The 18,388-nt window shown below is 38.3% G+C and overlaps 1 protein-coding gene across 1 annotated transcript; it reads right to left on the reverse strand.

Annotated features, from left to right (window-relative positions):
* Positions 1 to 8,892: 8,892 nt before the first annotated feature.
* LOC110944018 (peroxidase 27) lies at positions 8,893 to 13,033 on the reverse strand. The gene is made up of 4 exons (XM_022185747.2): positions 12,777 to 13,033; positions 12,526 to 12,711; positions 9,653 to 9,827; positions 8,893 to 9,543 (listed from the first exon to the last, which is right to left on the reverse strand). Exons 1-4 carry the CDS (start codon positions 12,999 to 13,001, stop codon positions 9,140 to 9,142), a joined length of 990 nt encoding a protein of 329 aa, XP_022041439.2. The 5' UTR covers positions 13,002 to 13,033; the 3' UTR covers positions 8,893 to 9,139.
* Positions 13,034 to 18,388: the final 5,355 nt, after the last annotated feature.

Raw genomic sequence — 18,388 nt, forward strand, 5'->3', positions numbered from 1 at the left:
TAGCTTACATACCCTATTAGGATATTTTGGATCGATAAAACCGTCAGGTTGAACCATATAAACATCTTCGGAAAGATGTCCATTAAGAAAGGCGGTTTTAACATCCATTTGCCAAATTTCGTAATCATAGTACGCAGCTATGGCAAGTAATATCCTGATCGATTTGATCATAGCATCGGGTGAGAAGGTTTCATCATAGTCAATACCTTGAGTTTGAGTGAAACCTTTCGCTACTAGCCATGCTTTATAGGTTTGTATATTTCCATGCATGTCGGTTTCTTCTCTTGAAAACCCATTTGCTCCCTACTGCCCGAGATTCGGGGGGTAGCTCAACCAAGTCCCAGACTTGATTGTCACGCATGGATTGCATCTCGGCTTTCATGGCCTCTAGCCATTTCGCAGAATCTGGATTAGAAATAGCAGATTTGTAACTAGTAGGCTCGTCATCAGACTCGGCTACTGTCAGGACTTCAGAACCCTCAACATGCCAAAGGTATCTATCGGGTTCTTTACGAGTCCTGATGCTCTTGCGAAGGCTTGTGTTCGGGTCTGATTCGGTATCAACAATTTGTTGTGGTTCAGACGTTCCGACCGCGTCAACGGTTGTTTGTAGTCCTTGAACTTCTTCAAGATCTACTAAGTTACTTCCAGTTCCTCGACTAAGAAGTTCATCTTCAAGGAACCTTTTAGCCCTCCTTTTGATGGAAATCGTATTTGCATCAGGATGGTAGAAGTAATAACCGCATTGGTTATAGTATCCGACGAAAACAACCTTTTCGCCTCGAGGGTCGAGCTTGTCATCAGAGTCACTTGTGATGTAAGCATCACACCCCCATATTCTTAGGTAACTCAAATTCGTCTTATGCCCATGCCATATCTCATATGGAGTTTCGTTTACCTTTTTGGTCGGCGCTAGATTTACGAGTCGAGCAACAGTCATAAGAGCAAAACCCCAAAAGGAGTAAGGTAAATTTGTTCTACACATCATCGATCGAATCATATTTAGTAAGGTTCGATTTCTCCTTTCACACACGCCATTAAGTTGGGGTGTGCCTGGTGGAGTGGGTTGTGAAACTATTCCACGTTCCTTTAGATGATCGAGAAATTCCAAGCTGAGGTATTCACCGCCTCGATCTGAGCTAAGCATTTTAATCTTTCTATTTAGTTGGTTTTCAACTTCGTTTTGAAACTTTTTGAACTTTTCAAAAGTTTCATGCTTATGCTTCATGAGATAGACATAAGCATATCGACTATAGTCGTCGATGAACGTAACGAAGTATCTCTCGTGATTCCTAGTCATGGTTCTAAAAGGACCACATACATCTGAGTGTATGAGTCCTAGTAGATCACTAGCTCGTTCACCAACATGGGTGAAGGGGTCCTTGGAGAGTTTGCCAGCTAAGCAAGATTCACAATTATCAAATGAGTCCGTTCCGGTGGATTCAAGAATCCCCTCAGATTGGAGCCATTTTACGCGTGCCTTGCTTATATGGCCAAGTCTACAATGCGATAGGAATGAATCACTAGTACCATTTTTCTAACATTTAGAAAGGTGATATATGTTACTGCTAGGCTGAACATTAATTTCATAGATACCATTTCGAGGTTTAGCCTCAAAATAGTAAATACCATTTAGATAAGCAGAATAGCAATACCATTAAAAACATATCTAAATCCTTGTTCATAAAGCAACGAAACTGAAATGATGTTGTAACACCTCGAAAATTCCTGTCCAATAAAATAAAGACACGTGTCATGTGGGACAAACGTGTCAGGAACTCGGGTCAAATAAAGATGTAAGGTAGGACTTAAAAAGGGCGTCATGTTATTAAAGATACCTCTGAACGACCCAAGGGCGACATGTTATTAAAACACCTCTGAGCGACCCAAATTTATAAATCCCAAGATCCTTAAATCGTTTGATAAACATCCTACATATTAACCGGTTGTTTCTAAATAAATGAAATTCCATCTTTTATATGGAAATTTGATTATTAAGAATGTTACTACAAGAAGAATCCCGAATGAAATCCTTGTAAAAAAAGTTGGAAATAGTCTAATTAAGCAAGGTCATAGATTGTAAGAGTCCAAGACTTGTTCTTGGTATTTCCGTCAATTCCATCTTCCCATAAGAATCCAAAGTGAAGTGAAAACATGTAAGGGGTAAACAAGCATGCAATGGCTGAGCAAGAAGGTCCCCACAACTGAAAAAGATGGCATGGATTCGGACTTATATGACTGCATGGTCAAGGCTTGAAAGTTTGCAAATTTTTGTCCTCTGACCATCGGTTACGGACCGTAAGGGTCATGGCTTACGGTCCGTAAGGTGCATACCTGGGCGATTTCAGCAAGGGTCGGTTACGGATCGTAACTGTTTCAGCATACGGTCCGCAAGAGGAGCATACGGACCGCAAGAGCTTAGGCTTACGGTCCGTAAGGCTGTCGCTGGCAGCAGGTTTTGGACAGCTGCCTGTTCAGCCTGTTACACCGACTTAAATAGATGGTTTTCGAAACCAGGGACTTGCTAGGCAGTATTTAGCCACATAGGGGCACCTGGAACCATCTCACATCAATTGTAGAGTTGCATGTCATGATCTTGGACCATATGGTTCACTATAAAAGGACTTGAGTTGTGATCATTTGGACTTGGTCACTTGCATTTTTGTTCAAGCACCTTGGAGCTTCTCTGGACAACAACCAAGATTCCCTTAAATCTCTAATCCTATTTAGGACCATTGTAAGTGATCCTAATTATCCTTAATCCATTTTAGCTTAGTTAATTAGCTAAAAGTCAAACCATCGTAATTAAGGTTTGACTTCGATATTAGTCCATAATTACTCAGTCAAATCTCGAATTAAAAATACCTATAACTAGGTAATTATGTGGGTAACAAACCCTTAAAAGGGTGTTTCCAGAATCCCACTCTAACCATGTTAATTGTCGAGTCAAAGCATACTTTAAAAAGTCAACAGAGTGCTTAAATCTGAATTAACTCATAATTAGCAATGTAGGATACATGCAACCTGTTTGATCATTAAAATAACTTGGTAACTAATGTAAGAACATGTCCCAACATGTTCAACTCGACAATTTTCTGTTCAGACCCGGTTTGGAACCGAAAGTCGCATAGTTTGACTTTTCGCTTTGACTTTCAGTTCTGACCCGTTTTAGTCAAGTTTAAGATTGCCTTAGAGCTTCTTTTGGACCTAGTAACATGTTAGTATAACCCTCTGTGATTATACGGCTTAGTTCACTAGTTGTCTAATTATTACGCAAATATCCGTTAAATGCCCATATGTTGACCATTATGCCCAAATGTCCATAAAATATGATTTTTGAAAATGTAAAAGGGTAGACATCTTAGTTACTGAATTATAGACTTGGAACCAAAATTTCACATCAGTTTGAGGTCTAGATTAAGAGTTATGCACATTAGCGTAATTAGAAACCTTCTTAGTAATTAATTAGCATAATTAGCATGTAGCCTATCTAAACCCAATTTTTATATCAAAACCTTATACCCACTGATATATAATAATATTTTTGGAACTTTAATGATTTTTATTTATTTTTAGCCTGAGCATAACTTAGTGTTCTAAGCTTAATTCGGCTAATGTCGGTTTTGCCCTTTTGGGCTATAAAATGAGTTTTATAAATCCTTTTGACCTTAAACCTTTTTCTACTGATTTATTATGATAAATATATTATTTTGAGCCTTCTAGAATTATAAAAATATCAGCTTTTCTTTGAAAACCCGGAAATGGCTCCAAATCGCCTTTTTAGGCATTTCTACGACATAGTATGTATCAAAACTAGTTTATATATATATAAGTTGATACCTACAGAAATATTTAGTAAAATTTTATATTATAACAGTAAACTAAGGTTTCAAACTCAGATTTCCAGTTTTGACCTTTTAGGCTTATGTGAAATTACCAAAATGCCCTATCGGTGGTTATAATTAATAAAATTCACATCCATATGATATCCTACTGTTATAACATAGTAAACTAAGCATATTTACTGATTCATTCAGATATATAACTCAGATTGCTAGTTTAACTCTTTTACACCCTTTTAAATGACCAAAATGCCCTTATGAGGCATAAATTGAGTTTAAAATTATTTTGGGCATAATAGGACATATCTTACTGATATTACAAAATATTTGGTGCATATAATCTCAGGAAACTTGTATATGATTTATATGGTTACCCGTTACGCATTTTCGCGTTCGGATCAGCTTATGTATCTAGTTTACGCATATTAGCCGAAACGGGTCAAACCATATCATCTTTGTTTCAAAATCCAGAATGTGTTTAGTTTACCCATATTATACAAGTCTCCAAACTTGTTGGGTCTAAATCACATTCCTTCCCGGTTTTCGCCTTCCATGCGATTAAACCGTATTTATTCCTTGAAACTAACCGGTGTAAGCTTAGGCTATATTAAAGACCCGTTAGGATTCTAAGAGGTTATTATAAACCTTCGTTCCAGAATAGGAGACCAGTAAAAGACACTTGCATTTGCTTATTGTGGTTTATTACTTACTCAGGTAAATACTTTTAACTTATTTTCCCTTATACGGACTTGGGGTACGGTATATAAAATACCGCTTGGCCGGGCAATTGACCCTAACTCATTAGTAGTTGGGTATTATCAATATGACCCGTTTAAAATTTAGTTTTGTTTGTTCTACGCCTTTGGGAGTTTAATGACCATGTCCCGGATATCCTTGGCATCATTCACGAAATGGCCACGACCTTGACACGCAGGTGTAGGCGTACACCCGAAAATGTGTCCATATAATTCAGGTATAACCGTTGGTTTCCCGCCGCGGATTTATACTATGTGGTGTGTCTATTAACCTTAAACCTGGCACGAACCGGGCGACTGAACGCATAACAAACATGTAATTCTTTTACAAGTTTAGATTTAATTAATTATCCCAGGTTATAAAAGGTTTTGTGCCATGTGCATTTAAATCAATTTTTACAACATTTTCAAAATGATTCAGTTAAATTGTATTTACCAGTGTAAACTGACGTATTTTCCCCAAAAAGATTAAGTGCAGGTTCTACACGTAATAGGCTGTCCACTCCTTAGCATCGTTAGAGTCTCGCAAGCTTGGATGCCATTATCTGTTGAACAATTTTCCTTTTTATGTTGATCCGCCTGTGGATCTATTTCAGCTACTATGTGATACTTGGATATTACATTTTGTTTGGTTGAAATAAATCTATTTTATTGCTTCCGCTGTGCATTATAATTTGTGTTGTTTGACTATGATGATATCAACTACGTCACGATACTCCCCCACCGGGCCCACTGGTGACACGTGGAAATTTGGGGTGTGACAGATGTTCCTGGTTAAACCAGGTGCATAAAGATAATTGTTCAAAACAACAACAAGACCAGAAGTACATGTAAGATTATATGTGCCAGTTGCCAGAACTGGGACTCTTTTCCCATCACCAACAATGAGCTCCATGTCTCCCAGCTCCAGTTTCTTCCACTTCTCAGGCTCCTGCAAGACATTAATGATGTGATAACCACACCCGGTATCAAATACCCATTTGTTGCTTGAAACAGTGAAAAGTTCGATAACATATATTAGAATACCTGAAGAAGTGCCTTCTCCATTAGCCTTCTTCACTTTGAGCTTGGAAAGATACTCGGGGAAGTTACGTTTCCAGTGCCCCCATCTTGTTACACTCATAGCATTGCCGCTCTTCTGGAAGAGGGGCTTTCACAGCTTGCTTGCTCTTATTGGTGGCAGGTTTGGTAGCAACAGGAGCCTTTCCTTTGTTTTTGCTGTTATAACTTTTCTTCTTTGTTTTGGGCTTTTAACACCACCAGATCGAACCATTAACACTTGGCTTACTTTGTTGGAAATGTTCATCTCTGCCGTTTTGAGCATCCCATGTAGCTCTGGCACTGTCTTTACCCAGTCATTCATGTTAAAGTTCATAACAAATTGATCATAGTGACTGGAAAGAGAGTTGAGAATGAAGTCAACAGCCATCTCATCTTGGAGAGGATAACCAAGTTTGTTTAGTTGGTCGATGTAGCCTTTCATCTTGAGGACATGAGCATTAACTGAGGAACCCTCTTGCATTCTACAGCTTATGAGCTGTTTCATGGTGTCATAGCGTTCCTGACGGGCTTGTTTCTGAAACATGCCCTTGAGTTGTTCAATCATGTCGAAGGCATTCATGTCTTCCATATTCTTCTGAAGATCTGGAGACATGGTGGCTTGCATGAGACAAGCAACTTCCATGGCATCTTCTTTATGTTTGTCGAAAGCCTTCTACGCAACCACAGTGTTGTTCTCAGGTGCGGTTGGGATCGGGGTTTCCAAAACATAAAGCCTTTTTGCCATCTTGAGAACGATTCTCAAGTTGCGGTGCCACTCAAGAAAATTGGTGTTATTCAGTTTGTCTTTCTCAAGTATGGACTTGAGAGCAAAAGAGGAGTTGTTTTCAGATGACATCTGTTAAGCAAAAATTATTTAATTAGTATTTTTAATGTATTTCCTTATTTAGTGAGGTGAGACGATAAGGAGCGAGAATCCGGTTAGAAGCTCTTTCTAAAGGCAGCTGGGGCATGCAACATTAGCAAGAGGTTCAAGCGGACTGACAACGATTGTCAATTGTGAGAAAAGCACAACTCCCGGGGTTTATGAGGCTGCGAGGACAATCTTTTGTCCTTGCATTGATACGTTTGGCCTCATCTATGCCACTTTTCTTCTCGAGATGGCTGGGGCACGCAATACGAGAAGAAAAGTAATAGTCGTCCTAAAGCGGTCACATGTGGAAGGGCCGGATGTGTCGACGGAACCCTTGTACCTTGGAAGGATAAACTAGACACCAAGTGTCGTGCTGTGGCTCCAACACTGATGGTTCGCATTATGCCCCAAGTGTTACTAGTAGTAGGATGGCATAGACCATTGATTTTAATTTTTACCAAATAGGGTCGTTATAGTCGGTTTTAACTTAAGTATTAAATTTGCGACATAACCAAAAAGTCCCTTTCACCTCTCGGGACAATTAGTTTTAGATAACCTATAAAACTAAGTTTGTCGCGACTTGTAATAACCAATTAAAGTTAATAGTGAGTACTATTAAGTTTATGAGTTTTAAAGATGTGAGAAAAAAAACATGTTATAAAACTCTAGTGGTTATAAAAATATGCAAGTTGCTAGAACTTGCTTTTTCTCGATTTCATTTAAAAAAAAACTTTTTAAGAATGCGTTTTGGTATTAGGTTGAAGTGTGACAACATTTATCAAAGGGCAACCAAAATAGCAAAAATGAATATGTAAATCATATGGGCATGAATATGATCTTGCTAGAGCCAAGTAGCAAGATCAAAGGGGTCACGGTCACAAAACACAAAACAACCACAAGGATAGACTTGAGTGCATCTTGTTGTCTTGAGCGACTCCCACTAGCTCCAAGACTCCTCTTGGCATTCGGTTTTGCTTCGGGTTTTCGGTTAACAATATTTAACAAGTAAATATAACAAAGACAAAGAACCTTATCTATTACAACTTTGAACCACAAAGCGGGCCAAAACCATAAACTAATCTATTACACCGTTGAGCCGCAAAACGGGCCAAAACCATAAACAAAACCAAATATAAACACAACCACGAGTCGGGCCCGATTTACATATTCAACATAACCAAAAGTATGTTTGGGCAATTTTTGGTCAACCAAATATATAACAATTAAAATATGACCAAAAATATATATAGCCCAAAGATAAAATAAATAAAAAACTTTAGACTTTTAAAGTTTGTGATTTATTATTCCGGTGAAAAAGAGACCGGTTTCGATTTGCATGTGGTGAGCATCGGCTCTCTCTGATACCACTGAAGGAAGTTCGTGGTATAATTTTTTACTTTTATTTCATGAACCCGGTTCATATTATTTATGTGTTTATTTCGTTACAAGGATTAGTCAAAACATTTTTTTTGACAAATAAAAATACATGTATATATATGTCATTCAAAATAAACTTTAACTAGTTAAAACTATATATACATTTTTAAGCAACGGAAGCGTATGTAACAAAATTAACATGAACACTTTTATACCAAGGAATACCCGTAATGGAACAAGATCACCGACATGCAAACACGAAATATAAGCGCAAACCATAGGGGGTTTTAGATATACCTTCGGTTAGTAATAAACCGGTTGAGACACCGAGGTTCAACGAACAAGTGCTAGTTACGAACCAACGAGACGCGAGTGTGGGCCGTGTAACGGCGGCGGCGACAGCCGGCGGTCCGGGCCGGCGAGTTCTTGGCCGGTTGGGGTCTTGGTCGGTTTTGGGGTTATTGGTGTAGAGAGAGTTTTGTTAAATTCTTGTAACACAAATACAAGACCCAACACCCAAATATATAAGACTTGGACATCATTGCATGCATGCCAAGTGTTGGAGAGAGAGACTTTGCATGAATTCTCATTGGGCAAAATCTAGGTGCATGCCAAGTGTTGGAGAGAGACTTTGCATGAATTGTCATTGGCCGAAATCTAGGTGCTCGCCAAGTGGCGATGCAAGAGCATTCTTGTCTCACCGGATTTACGAACCCGTCTCTCAGTTCAGTACCCGTGTATCGTTCGTAATTACCAGTTAAATTAGTTAAGTGGATTTTAGTTCGTTGACCACGGTGTAACTCTTACGGGTCAAGAGCCGGTCGGCAGCGTTGACTTATCGAACCGGACATAAAAATCCAACAATGTTTGCATTTTGTATATAAGTAAACCCTTTGTAAAGCAAATTTTTAATGTAAATCAAACATATGATTCAGAACTAGTGAGGATAAACAAAAAACTAATACACTGTAAAGCAAAAAAAAAAAAAAAAAAAAAAGACTCCATATCATGAATAGAAGAACACATTAATAGCAGAACTTAAATAAAATACAACCATGTGCATGCATGCATGCATGCTTGTTTGATTATATTTATGACAAAGAAAAACAGTTTGGGTGAAAGAAACTTTTGTTGTACACACATACGTAGATGAATCATGAAATTAACAAGTTTAAACGATGCACATGATTTAACAATGATGAATCATGATTTGCCCTCGTTTTTATTTTACCTCATGAAAAACCAAAGAGAGCCTAATTCGTTTTGGTGCAAACTTTCCTGACCTCGCCCTGAGAACCAGTAAGAACCCCAATACGACCCATTTTAACCATAGACACACCAAAATCCTTGAAGAAAGTGGAACCATGACTAATAGATTGAATCAAGTACGCTCTAGTCTCAGGGTCGTTAAGCAAGGCTGCATCTGATTCAAGAAGCCCCCTTCTCTTAGTCACTAGTCTGAAGTATGAGTCATCAAATGTCAAGAAGCTCCCTGGGTCCAACTCAGCTAATGTGGTTTGGTCTCTTGGCTTGCACTTTAACTTTAGTCTTGCAATATAGTTTTGGTCCATTGAGGGATCGGTATCACCTTTCCCAGTGAAGTTGTAGAGCCTGTTTTCGAACGAGGAGCAATGAGACATCCCTATGGTATGTCCTCCTGTATAGAATGATCAAGAGTACACATATTAATTACATACATTGTGAAATTGTTCACTTCAATGCTGCTAACTTTGTAGAAAATATTAATTACATTGTCATGAACGTACCGGATAGAACAACAAGGTCTTTTGTATTAAGTCCCCTCATGGCGAAAGATTGCTTCAAAAGAGTGATGTTTGCAAAAGGTGGTGGCAATCCTGTCACACGGTTTATGGGATCAGCGAACAAAGACACTTTTCCATCTCTTCGGCCAGTTTCGACCTCCCAATATGGTCCCTTGGTCTGTTAACAAAAGTGGATGATCAAGATAATACGTAAGATAAGTAATAGAAAAGTAAAATTCATTCTAAACTTCACTTACTAATTGCTAAAGATCAACTTGAAAAACAGCTTCTATTGAGTTAAAGCTTAAACCAGTAGAAGCATAAAAATAAGCTCACTTAATAAATGAGTTAAATGAGCCCGATGTTAATGTTGAGCTTCGCTTACAAAGTTCAAGTACGCAACCTAAACGAGGCCCTAATTTAGGGCATGTTTGGCTAAGCTTTTCAAAACAACTTATTGGCTTATTGACTTATCAAAAAGCCAATAAGTTGTTTTTGTGTTTGGTTAAGCCAAAAGTCCTTTTAGAAATGACTTTTTGCAAAGAAGAAAAAGGAGGTTTCAAGAAGTCACAATATTGTGACTTTTTTGCCAGCTTTTAACTTTTCAAACTACAAATTACCAATATACCCCTTCTTTACCTCCTTACATCTAAAAGAATGTCCATTTTAGTCATTTTACATCAATAAGCTAATCCAAACACATTTTTTAAAAACTCATTTTCAAAAAGTCATTTTCAAAAAGTCCTTTTCCCAAAAGTTTTTTTTCAAAAGTCCTTTTTAACTATAATAAGCTTAGCCAAACATGCTCTTAAACATTTTTTTATTTAATATAGGGTAAATTACTTTTTGAGTCCCTGTGTTTTATTGGTTTTAACTAGTTGAGTCCAAAAGCAAAAAGTTTAACGACCTGAGTACTCATAAGCATTTTCTTTAACCATTTGAGTCCAAATTTCTAACCTAGTTAGAATTTTGTTGTTAAGTTTTATTAAATGACCAAATTATCCCTATAATTAAAAAAATAAAAATAAAAAAACCACATATTCTTCACAAGATCAGGCACACCCAGTTCATTTAGACCCACATCTAACTTTCTTGAACAACATAATCGATAGGCTGTTCGTATATATCAAGAACCTTCAAATTGATATCAACAATCTTGAACAACATAATCGATAGGCTGTTCGTATATATCAAGAACCTTCAAATTGATATCAACAATCGGTGTTGTTCTTCTGGGCATTCCCTAAATCGGTAGGCTCTTCCATTCAATCTTGAATTTCTATTTCCCATATTGCGTCCATGTTATTTTGAGTTGATAATTTACCATCAATCTGAACTGGGTATATTCTTACTTAACATGGTTTAATGGATTCTTGTAGCAGAACAGTAATGGGATTTATTTATTAATTAATTATTTTATACTTGATTCTTATGAGTATTTATAGACATGATCGGGAACAAGAGTTCTATTTCTTGAACAAAACCATACATTCACCCAACAAAATCCGCAGCAGCCCCACCATCGCCGCCGCAGCCCCACCACCGCCGCCGCCGACGTCGTTCGCACCTGGGTTCCGGTTTCACCCCACCGGTGAAGAACTTATGATGTACTATTTGTGACAATTCTCGGTTCTCTCATCTCTCTCGAACCTATGTTCATCGCCCTATATTGGTGGCTTCTGTCATTGAATTGCTGCTGCACACCGAACACCGCCATCATCGTCCTGCTGATGATCCACGTTGCGAGCGATGTCGGCGGCGGCGGTGGTGGGGCTGCGACGGTTGCCGGAGTAGCTACGGCATGGATTTCTTGACCATGTTGGTTGCAACAGATATTGAAGTTGTGGGTGATAAAAAGGGGGTGAAATTAGGTTTGGGGATTGAAGATGAAGAGATGAGGGGATATAAGAGAACAGAGAAATATATTTTTTTTTATTTTTTTAATTATAAGGGTATTTTTGTCATTTAACAATACTTAACCAAAAATTTCTAACAGTGTTAGAAATTTGGACTCAAATGGTTAAAGAAAATGCTTATGGGGACTCAGGTCGTTAAACTTTTTGCTTTTGAACTCAAGTGGTTAAAACTTATAAAACACAGGGACTCAAAAAGTAATTTACCCTTTAATATATTAAACACATATTTACATAGGGGAAGGTTCAAATAAAAACCACTAGTTATTGTAAAACTCGAAAACTAACTAAAAAAGCCAAAAAAACATACCAATTTTTTTTTTTTTTTTTTTTTTTGCATAATAATTTTCGCAAGTTTTTTTATAAAAAAAAAAATTTCAAAAATTTTTTTTTTTTTTTTGTAGTGCACATGAATACTACACATGTGTACTACAAATTTTTTTTTTCATATATAAAAACCAGTGATTTTTATAAAAAAAATTGAAAAAAAAATTGTGTGTTTTTTAGCCTTTTTTTAGTTAGTTTTCGAGTTTACACAATAAAAGTGGTTTTCATTTGAACCATCCCCTATTTACATATTTGTTTTTTTAAATGACTAAATAACATGTATTATGTTAAATATAGTAATTATAACTTTAAATAATTTTTTATAAAATAGCTCATACATAATATTGAAAAATCGTATATAAGGTGAGCTTAATCTTTATAAAACTTGAAACAAGCCAAGCTCATGCATGAGTCTTCAATTTTTTTACTTCGTTTTTTGAACGGCAAATTTATTTTTATTCTCGTTTGTTAGTGAAACTTGAACCCAATACCAATCTCAATGTTTCTGAAGGTTTTGCCTTTGCTAATGGACCACCACCCCATTTAATCAAGCCGATCTCAGGTTCGGCCCAGCTCATTAACAGCCTATATATGAAACCAATTTCAGCATTAGATTTGAAAGGAGGATGAATTTACCGCCACAGTAACGTCTCTAGCAACAAGGGCTACAATGTCAGCACAAGAAACTACACCAGGGCAGGCCTTTTCTAACGCCAACTTCACCTTATCAATGATATTAAACCCTCTTAGGCTGAGATTTGGGGGCGAGAATTTCTCGGATTGCCGTGTTGGAAAATCCAACAAAACCGATCCGTCACAACCCTACAATTAGAAGGTTAATATTTGAAGAGAACTGAAATCTTATTAAAAAATAAAATGTTACAAACCCTAATGAAGCAGTCGTGGAAATGCATTCTCAACAATGGGCCCGAAAGAGAGGGGGCCACGGCCATAACATCGCTCATGACCGTCGATACGATCTTTTCGGCTTGTGGGCATGATTTCTCATAGAACCCTACTTTTAAGCCTTGGCCTTCTGCATGTAAAGAGAGGAGTGCTAGAACCATTATTTGAAGTACAAAAACTCCAAATGAGTTCTTGGAAAAGGCCATTTTGAAGATGATTAGTCTTTCAAAAGTAAACTTGTATTTTTTGATATGTGAATTGCTCATTCGATCAAGGTTTCATTTATAGTAGTAGTAGATAAGAGAGACGAACGCACCCTGTACTTTGAATGTGTCGTATATGTTGTCAGACTTTCTTATTTTTATGATCAACAGGGCCAGTATGATTTGCTCATGGTGGACATTTGAAAAACACAAATTGCTTAATTAAACAATACATAGAGATTTTAGTTATAAAATATCTTTGATATATACGTTTGAAGAACAACCATGCTCATCCAGCTTTAATGAAGTGGACAACCAATTTTGCTAATATAGAAGTATATAATACGCGTGTAAGTATAGATGTTAAAATCTGTCAATATCAATTCCGTTGGAATGTCTTCAGCCAGAATGGAAATATACAAAGCAAAAGAATTTTATATGGCAAAAGCGTTGACATTGAACAAAGAAAATATAAACTATAAACTAGTAGACATAATATATAGAGATAGTGAAACAAAAAGAAAACAAAACAAAACAAAAAAGGTAAATGCACGATACCCCTGATCGTAGAAGGGATCCTCCTTCTTAAGCTAGCGACCCGGCAATGCTGTCTGGCGGTGAATACCTAGGCAGCGTTGCCAGGTCACTAGCTTAGAAAGGGGGATTCCTTCCGCGGTCAGGGGTACCGTGCATTTACCATTTTTTTGTGGTGGTTATGGTGCGAAACGTACGTAAGTAGGAGATTGTGTCGCGTGTCATTCTCTAACGTGCGTGTGATACCCCACTTAGGTTATTCATTAACTGCATGCTAAATTTCGGGACAAAATTTCTTTCAACTTAGCGATAATGTGACAACTCGTACGTTTTACCTCGTATCATTTCCTTCATATTTCACCTTACGTTGTAATTCCGTGAAACTGATAAGTGTGCTAAACATATTAGGTTTGTTATAAATATACATATATATATGGTTGCTTTTTAATATTGAGGAATTAATTAATTTACCAAACCAACCCATGTGCAGCCGCAAACCTTGATTGGTCACACACTATTGTGTGCTCACAAACTCTGACTCGCACACCCTTGTGCCACTCACAAGTCTAGCCGCACACTCTAATTGTGCTCACACATCTCCACTGTGTAGTTATCTAGTCGCACACCTCTTTAATAATGGGCCATTACAGCCCAAAACAACATTTAATGGACCGCACACTAGCATGTGCGGCCCCCATCCATGTGTATAAATACATAACATGCCAAACCCTAGAATACCTTTGACGGCAACCTCCTTTCTGCTGACATTCCCCTCATTTTCAGAAACATTCCCTTTCTCTTTTTCAAGAAACATGTGTTTCCTATTTTCTTGGAGGATTCAAGACATCATCACAGCCTTTCCATCTTCGAAGTTGCTTCCTTTATTGAAGATCCTTCCTATCTCTCGCACATTTCTTCTTCTCATTCTTGCACACTCTTCATCCTCTGATTTCGGGTTAGTATAATTATGGTGTTTTCATTAGATCCTCACTAAACAGCTCATATGAATACTTGGTATGAATGTTTTGCATGACAGTGTGACTAAACGATTTGTATTGTTTTGATGCTTGTAATGTGTGTTTTTGATGATTCCTTTGTATGAACATGATTTGGAAAGATTCAAAACAGGATGGATAGATTAGGGTTTTTGTATGATATTAACACTTTGAATGATGATGCATGTTCACGGATTCGTTTTAGTAAATTTCAGTCTAGATCTATCAATGGTGTAGGAATCTAGATATGTTTGAATTGTTGTTTAGAAATGATAAAAATAAGTGCTGAATGATTGATGAATAAAGCTGAAATGGTTCATAAGGATTGAGGCTAAAACTTATATCTTTGTTTGTTGGATTTGTATCGACATGAAATGACTTTTGTTTGATCAGATAAAATGAACCGTAGACTATAGTTCAGCACTGTAGTCTACGACAGGAAATAATTGACACCGCACACTCACCAATATACAACTTAGACTACATAAGGTACACCTTCAGGATGCACATAACTTTAACCGCACACTACCACACCGCATGTTGGTGCATATTTTGTACGTCTGCCACTGTGCGAATAGTTAGATAGAGCGTGTGTTGAATATTGTATAGAATAGAGAAGTTGGACAGGTTTTGTAAATGTCAAGGTCCATCCGGCCGGATGACCATCCGGTCGGATGGCAATCCGATCGGATGGACACATGTGTAGATGTCTATAAATAGGGAGATGGGGTTCCCATTTGGACAAGCTTTTGGTTCCCAGAGGGGACATGTTGTCCAACTGGTCTCGTGGTGCTGTAACGTTGAGTAATCAATAGAGACCAGATTATAAGTGACTGCTCGGTGTCGTATCTATCTTCAACTCCTTTCTTAGTCGTAATAATCGCACCGAACACGTCGGATCTGGACCGAGGCTCCGTCAAACTCATCGGTTCCTGGAATCAGCAGTGGTATTAGAGCTACGGTACCGATTTAATCGATCTAACAGTCAGTTAAATCACCCAAAGCTCATCAATTTTGGGTTAAACGGGAGTTTTGACGTTAAATAGAGAAAATCATCAAAATAAAGGTTAATTCACAGATGGATTTTGGAATTGAAGACATCATTCTGTTTGGAATTGATTCGCGCACAATCCTATGAAGTTTTATCATGAAATTCACACAAATAAAGATTCTGGATCGAAAAAACGTGATTTGGAGTGTTCTTGAGCTGTTAGAACATATCCAATCGGATGGCAATCCGATCGGATGATCCATATCACTATCTTGCTTGAAGGTCTATTGAAGGTTTATATGCTTTCAATCAGATAGCAATCCGACCGGGTGACCATCCGATCGGACGACCATCCGATCCATGTCACTATGGGGTGTTTGTAAGATCAGTTGTCTTCAATCGAATGGCAATCCGAGCGGATGACCATCCGATTGGAGGGCCATCCGATCCACAAACACATGGTTGCCCAATTTGTCCTTCGATCGAATGACAATCCGATCGGATGACCATCCGTCACATGCCATTCGACCAGATGATCAAAAGCCTAAAAAATGCATTTTTTGACCGCAACGACGAGGGGAGTCTCCAGAAAAAATTTGGTGATTGACAATTTTTTCGGGTTTTTAACGACCAAGCTGGGTTGTTCGGGGACACCGTCGGGGGCTTTAGTGAAAAGATTTGATGACGCGATCACAGATTGTGGAAATTAGTGGGGTAGTCATGATACTGGTGCAGGATGTTTATCATTCAGGGTATCTAACTATTTATGGGCCAAAACGTAATATCCGCAATGATGAAAAACTGACTTTTTGAGCAAAATTGTCATATTTTCGGCATAGTCGAGTTTTTCACAGATAAAAGAGGACTGAATTGCTCAGTTTGAGGGGAAATCCAGTGATAGAGACGTCAGAATTTTCAAAAATGAGGGGGAATAAAAATTTCATCGTCGAATGTTGAAATCCCGTCATTTTTGGAATTCGTGACACTGCAACAGTATTCAGGTAGTTTCGACTTCAGATTGTCAGAGGGAATGTGAATCTGATCGTGGGTGAAAGCTTCCGAGATCAAGATGATCCAAGGTGTTGATATCTGATCGTGGATGAAAGTATCAGAGATCTGAGAGTGATCATGGATGATAGCTTCTGAGATCTAGATTATCTGAGGAGATGAATCTGATTGTGGACGAATGCTTCAGAGATCGGATTACATTACCAGATGAATTGTTTTCCGATGAAGATTTACTGATTGTGGAGAATACCGTTTACACGGATCTGTCATTCTTACGGCACGTTAACGTGGATCACGGTAAACGGGATATCAGATCTTCAGGGGGAATCATGGATTTGAAGTTAACCAGTGGGGTGTTTGAAGTTTCTATCAATTGTGGGTTGAGTTTTTGTACATTCTTAGATCGAGCAAGCGGAATGCGAGATCCTGGTGCTTACAGGTCATATCAAAAACTGAGCTCGGATGCGGTTAAAGTTGAAATAGTGAATGATGCACTGATTAGTTTCAAGTTGGTGATTGTTCGTGAAGGTTGCAGTTTAGCAAATTAGAGGAGAGTCGTAAACTATGCAAAAGACCTGAAGATTCATTCCATGGGGAATTCATGCTTTACTTTGGCAAAAGCAAACCCGAATCATCAATCGAGGGGGAATTTGGATAGTCAGATTTCAAGATACCTGATTGAAGTTGCAGAACAGTTGAAGATTACAGAATATTCAAGCACGACCTAAGGTTCTCAAAGTTTTAAAGATGATTCGATGGTGACATCCGAGGGGGAATCTGTTGGTGCATATTTTGTACGTCTGCCACTGTGCGAATAGTTAGATAGAGCGTGTGTTGAATATTGTATAGAATAGAGAAGTTGGACAAGTTTTGTAAATGTCAAGGTCCATCCGGACGGACGACCATCCGGCCGGATGACCATCCGGTCGGATGACCATTCGGTCGGATGGCAATCCGATCGGATGGACACATGTGTAGATGTCTATAAATAGGGACATGGGGTTCCCATTTGGTCTCGTGGAATCAATAGAGACCAGATTATAAGCTTTTGGTTCCCAGAGGGGACATGCTGTCCAACTGGTCTCGTGGTGCTGTAACGTTGAGTAATCAATAGAGACCAGATTATAAGTGACTGCTCGGTGTCGTATTTATCTTCTACTCCTTTCTTAGTCTTAATAATCGCACATAACACGTCGGATCTGGACCGAGGCTCCGTCAAACTCACCGGTTCCTGGAATCAGCACCGCACACTCCTGTAATGTACCACCCTTGACTGCAGACAGTACAAGTGGAACATGCATAGTCGCCCACTCTAAAGACCGCACATTGTTGTACAATCTTCTGATGCACGATGTACAACACATCCTAAGCATGACCGCGCACTTGTCAAGTGGCCGCACACTCCCTTGTGTGCCGCACACTTGACAAGTGGGCCGCACATTAACCTATTTTGGGTCGTACACTTATAATTGGCTGCACATTATACTATTCCATCTATGAAACTTTGTTTAAATATTTGTGTGTACGTATTTGGTTAGTATGACATACGATGGATGTTACTTGTACACTACATGACAAATACGTGTAGAAAATACTTGATTACTTGCATACGATCCTAATATTGGTAACCATAATAGGACGTGGTTGACCAACATAGGACAAATAATTTATTAACCAAGCAAAGCAAAGGTGAGTTCACACTAACTTTAAAAGCATGTATTCCCGGTGGATTGGGAACCTAATATTCCCAGGGAACGGAATAGTGATTAAACGATACTCATAATTCATGTCTCTAGCTTACTAAACGAAACTCTAACACGGAAGTCCCTACATTACTGTACCGATTAGTCGCCTAGCCTGGC

Source organism: Helianthus annuus, chromosome 1 (genome assembly GCF_002127325.2).
Source record: "Helianthus annuus cultivar XRQ/B chromosome 1, HanXRQr2.0-SUNRISE, whole genome shotgun sequence".
Lineage (NCBI taxonomy): Eukaryota > Viridiplantae > Streptophyta > Magnoliopsida > Asterales > Asteraceae > Helianthus > Helianthus annuus.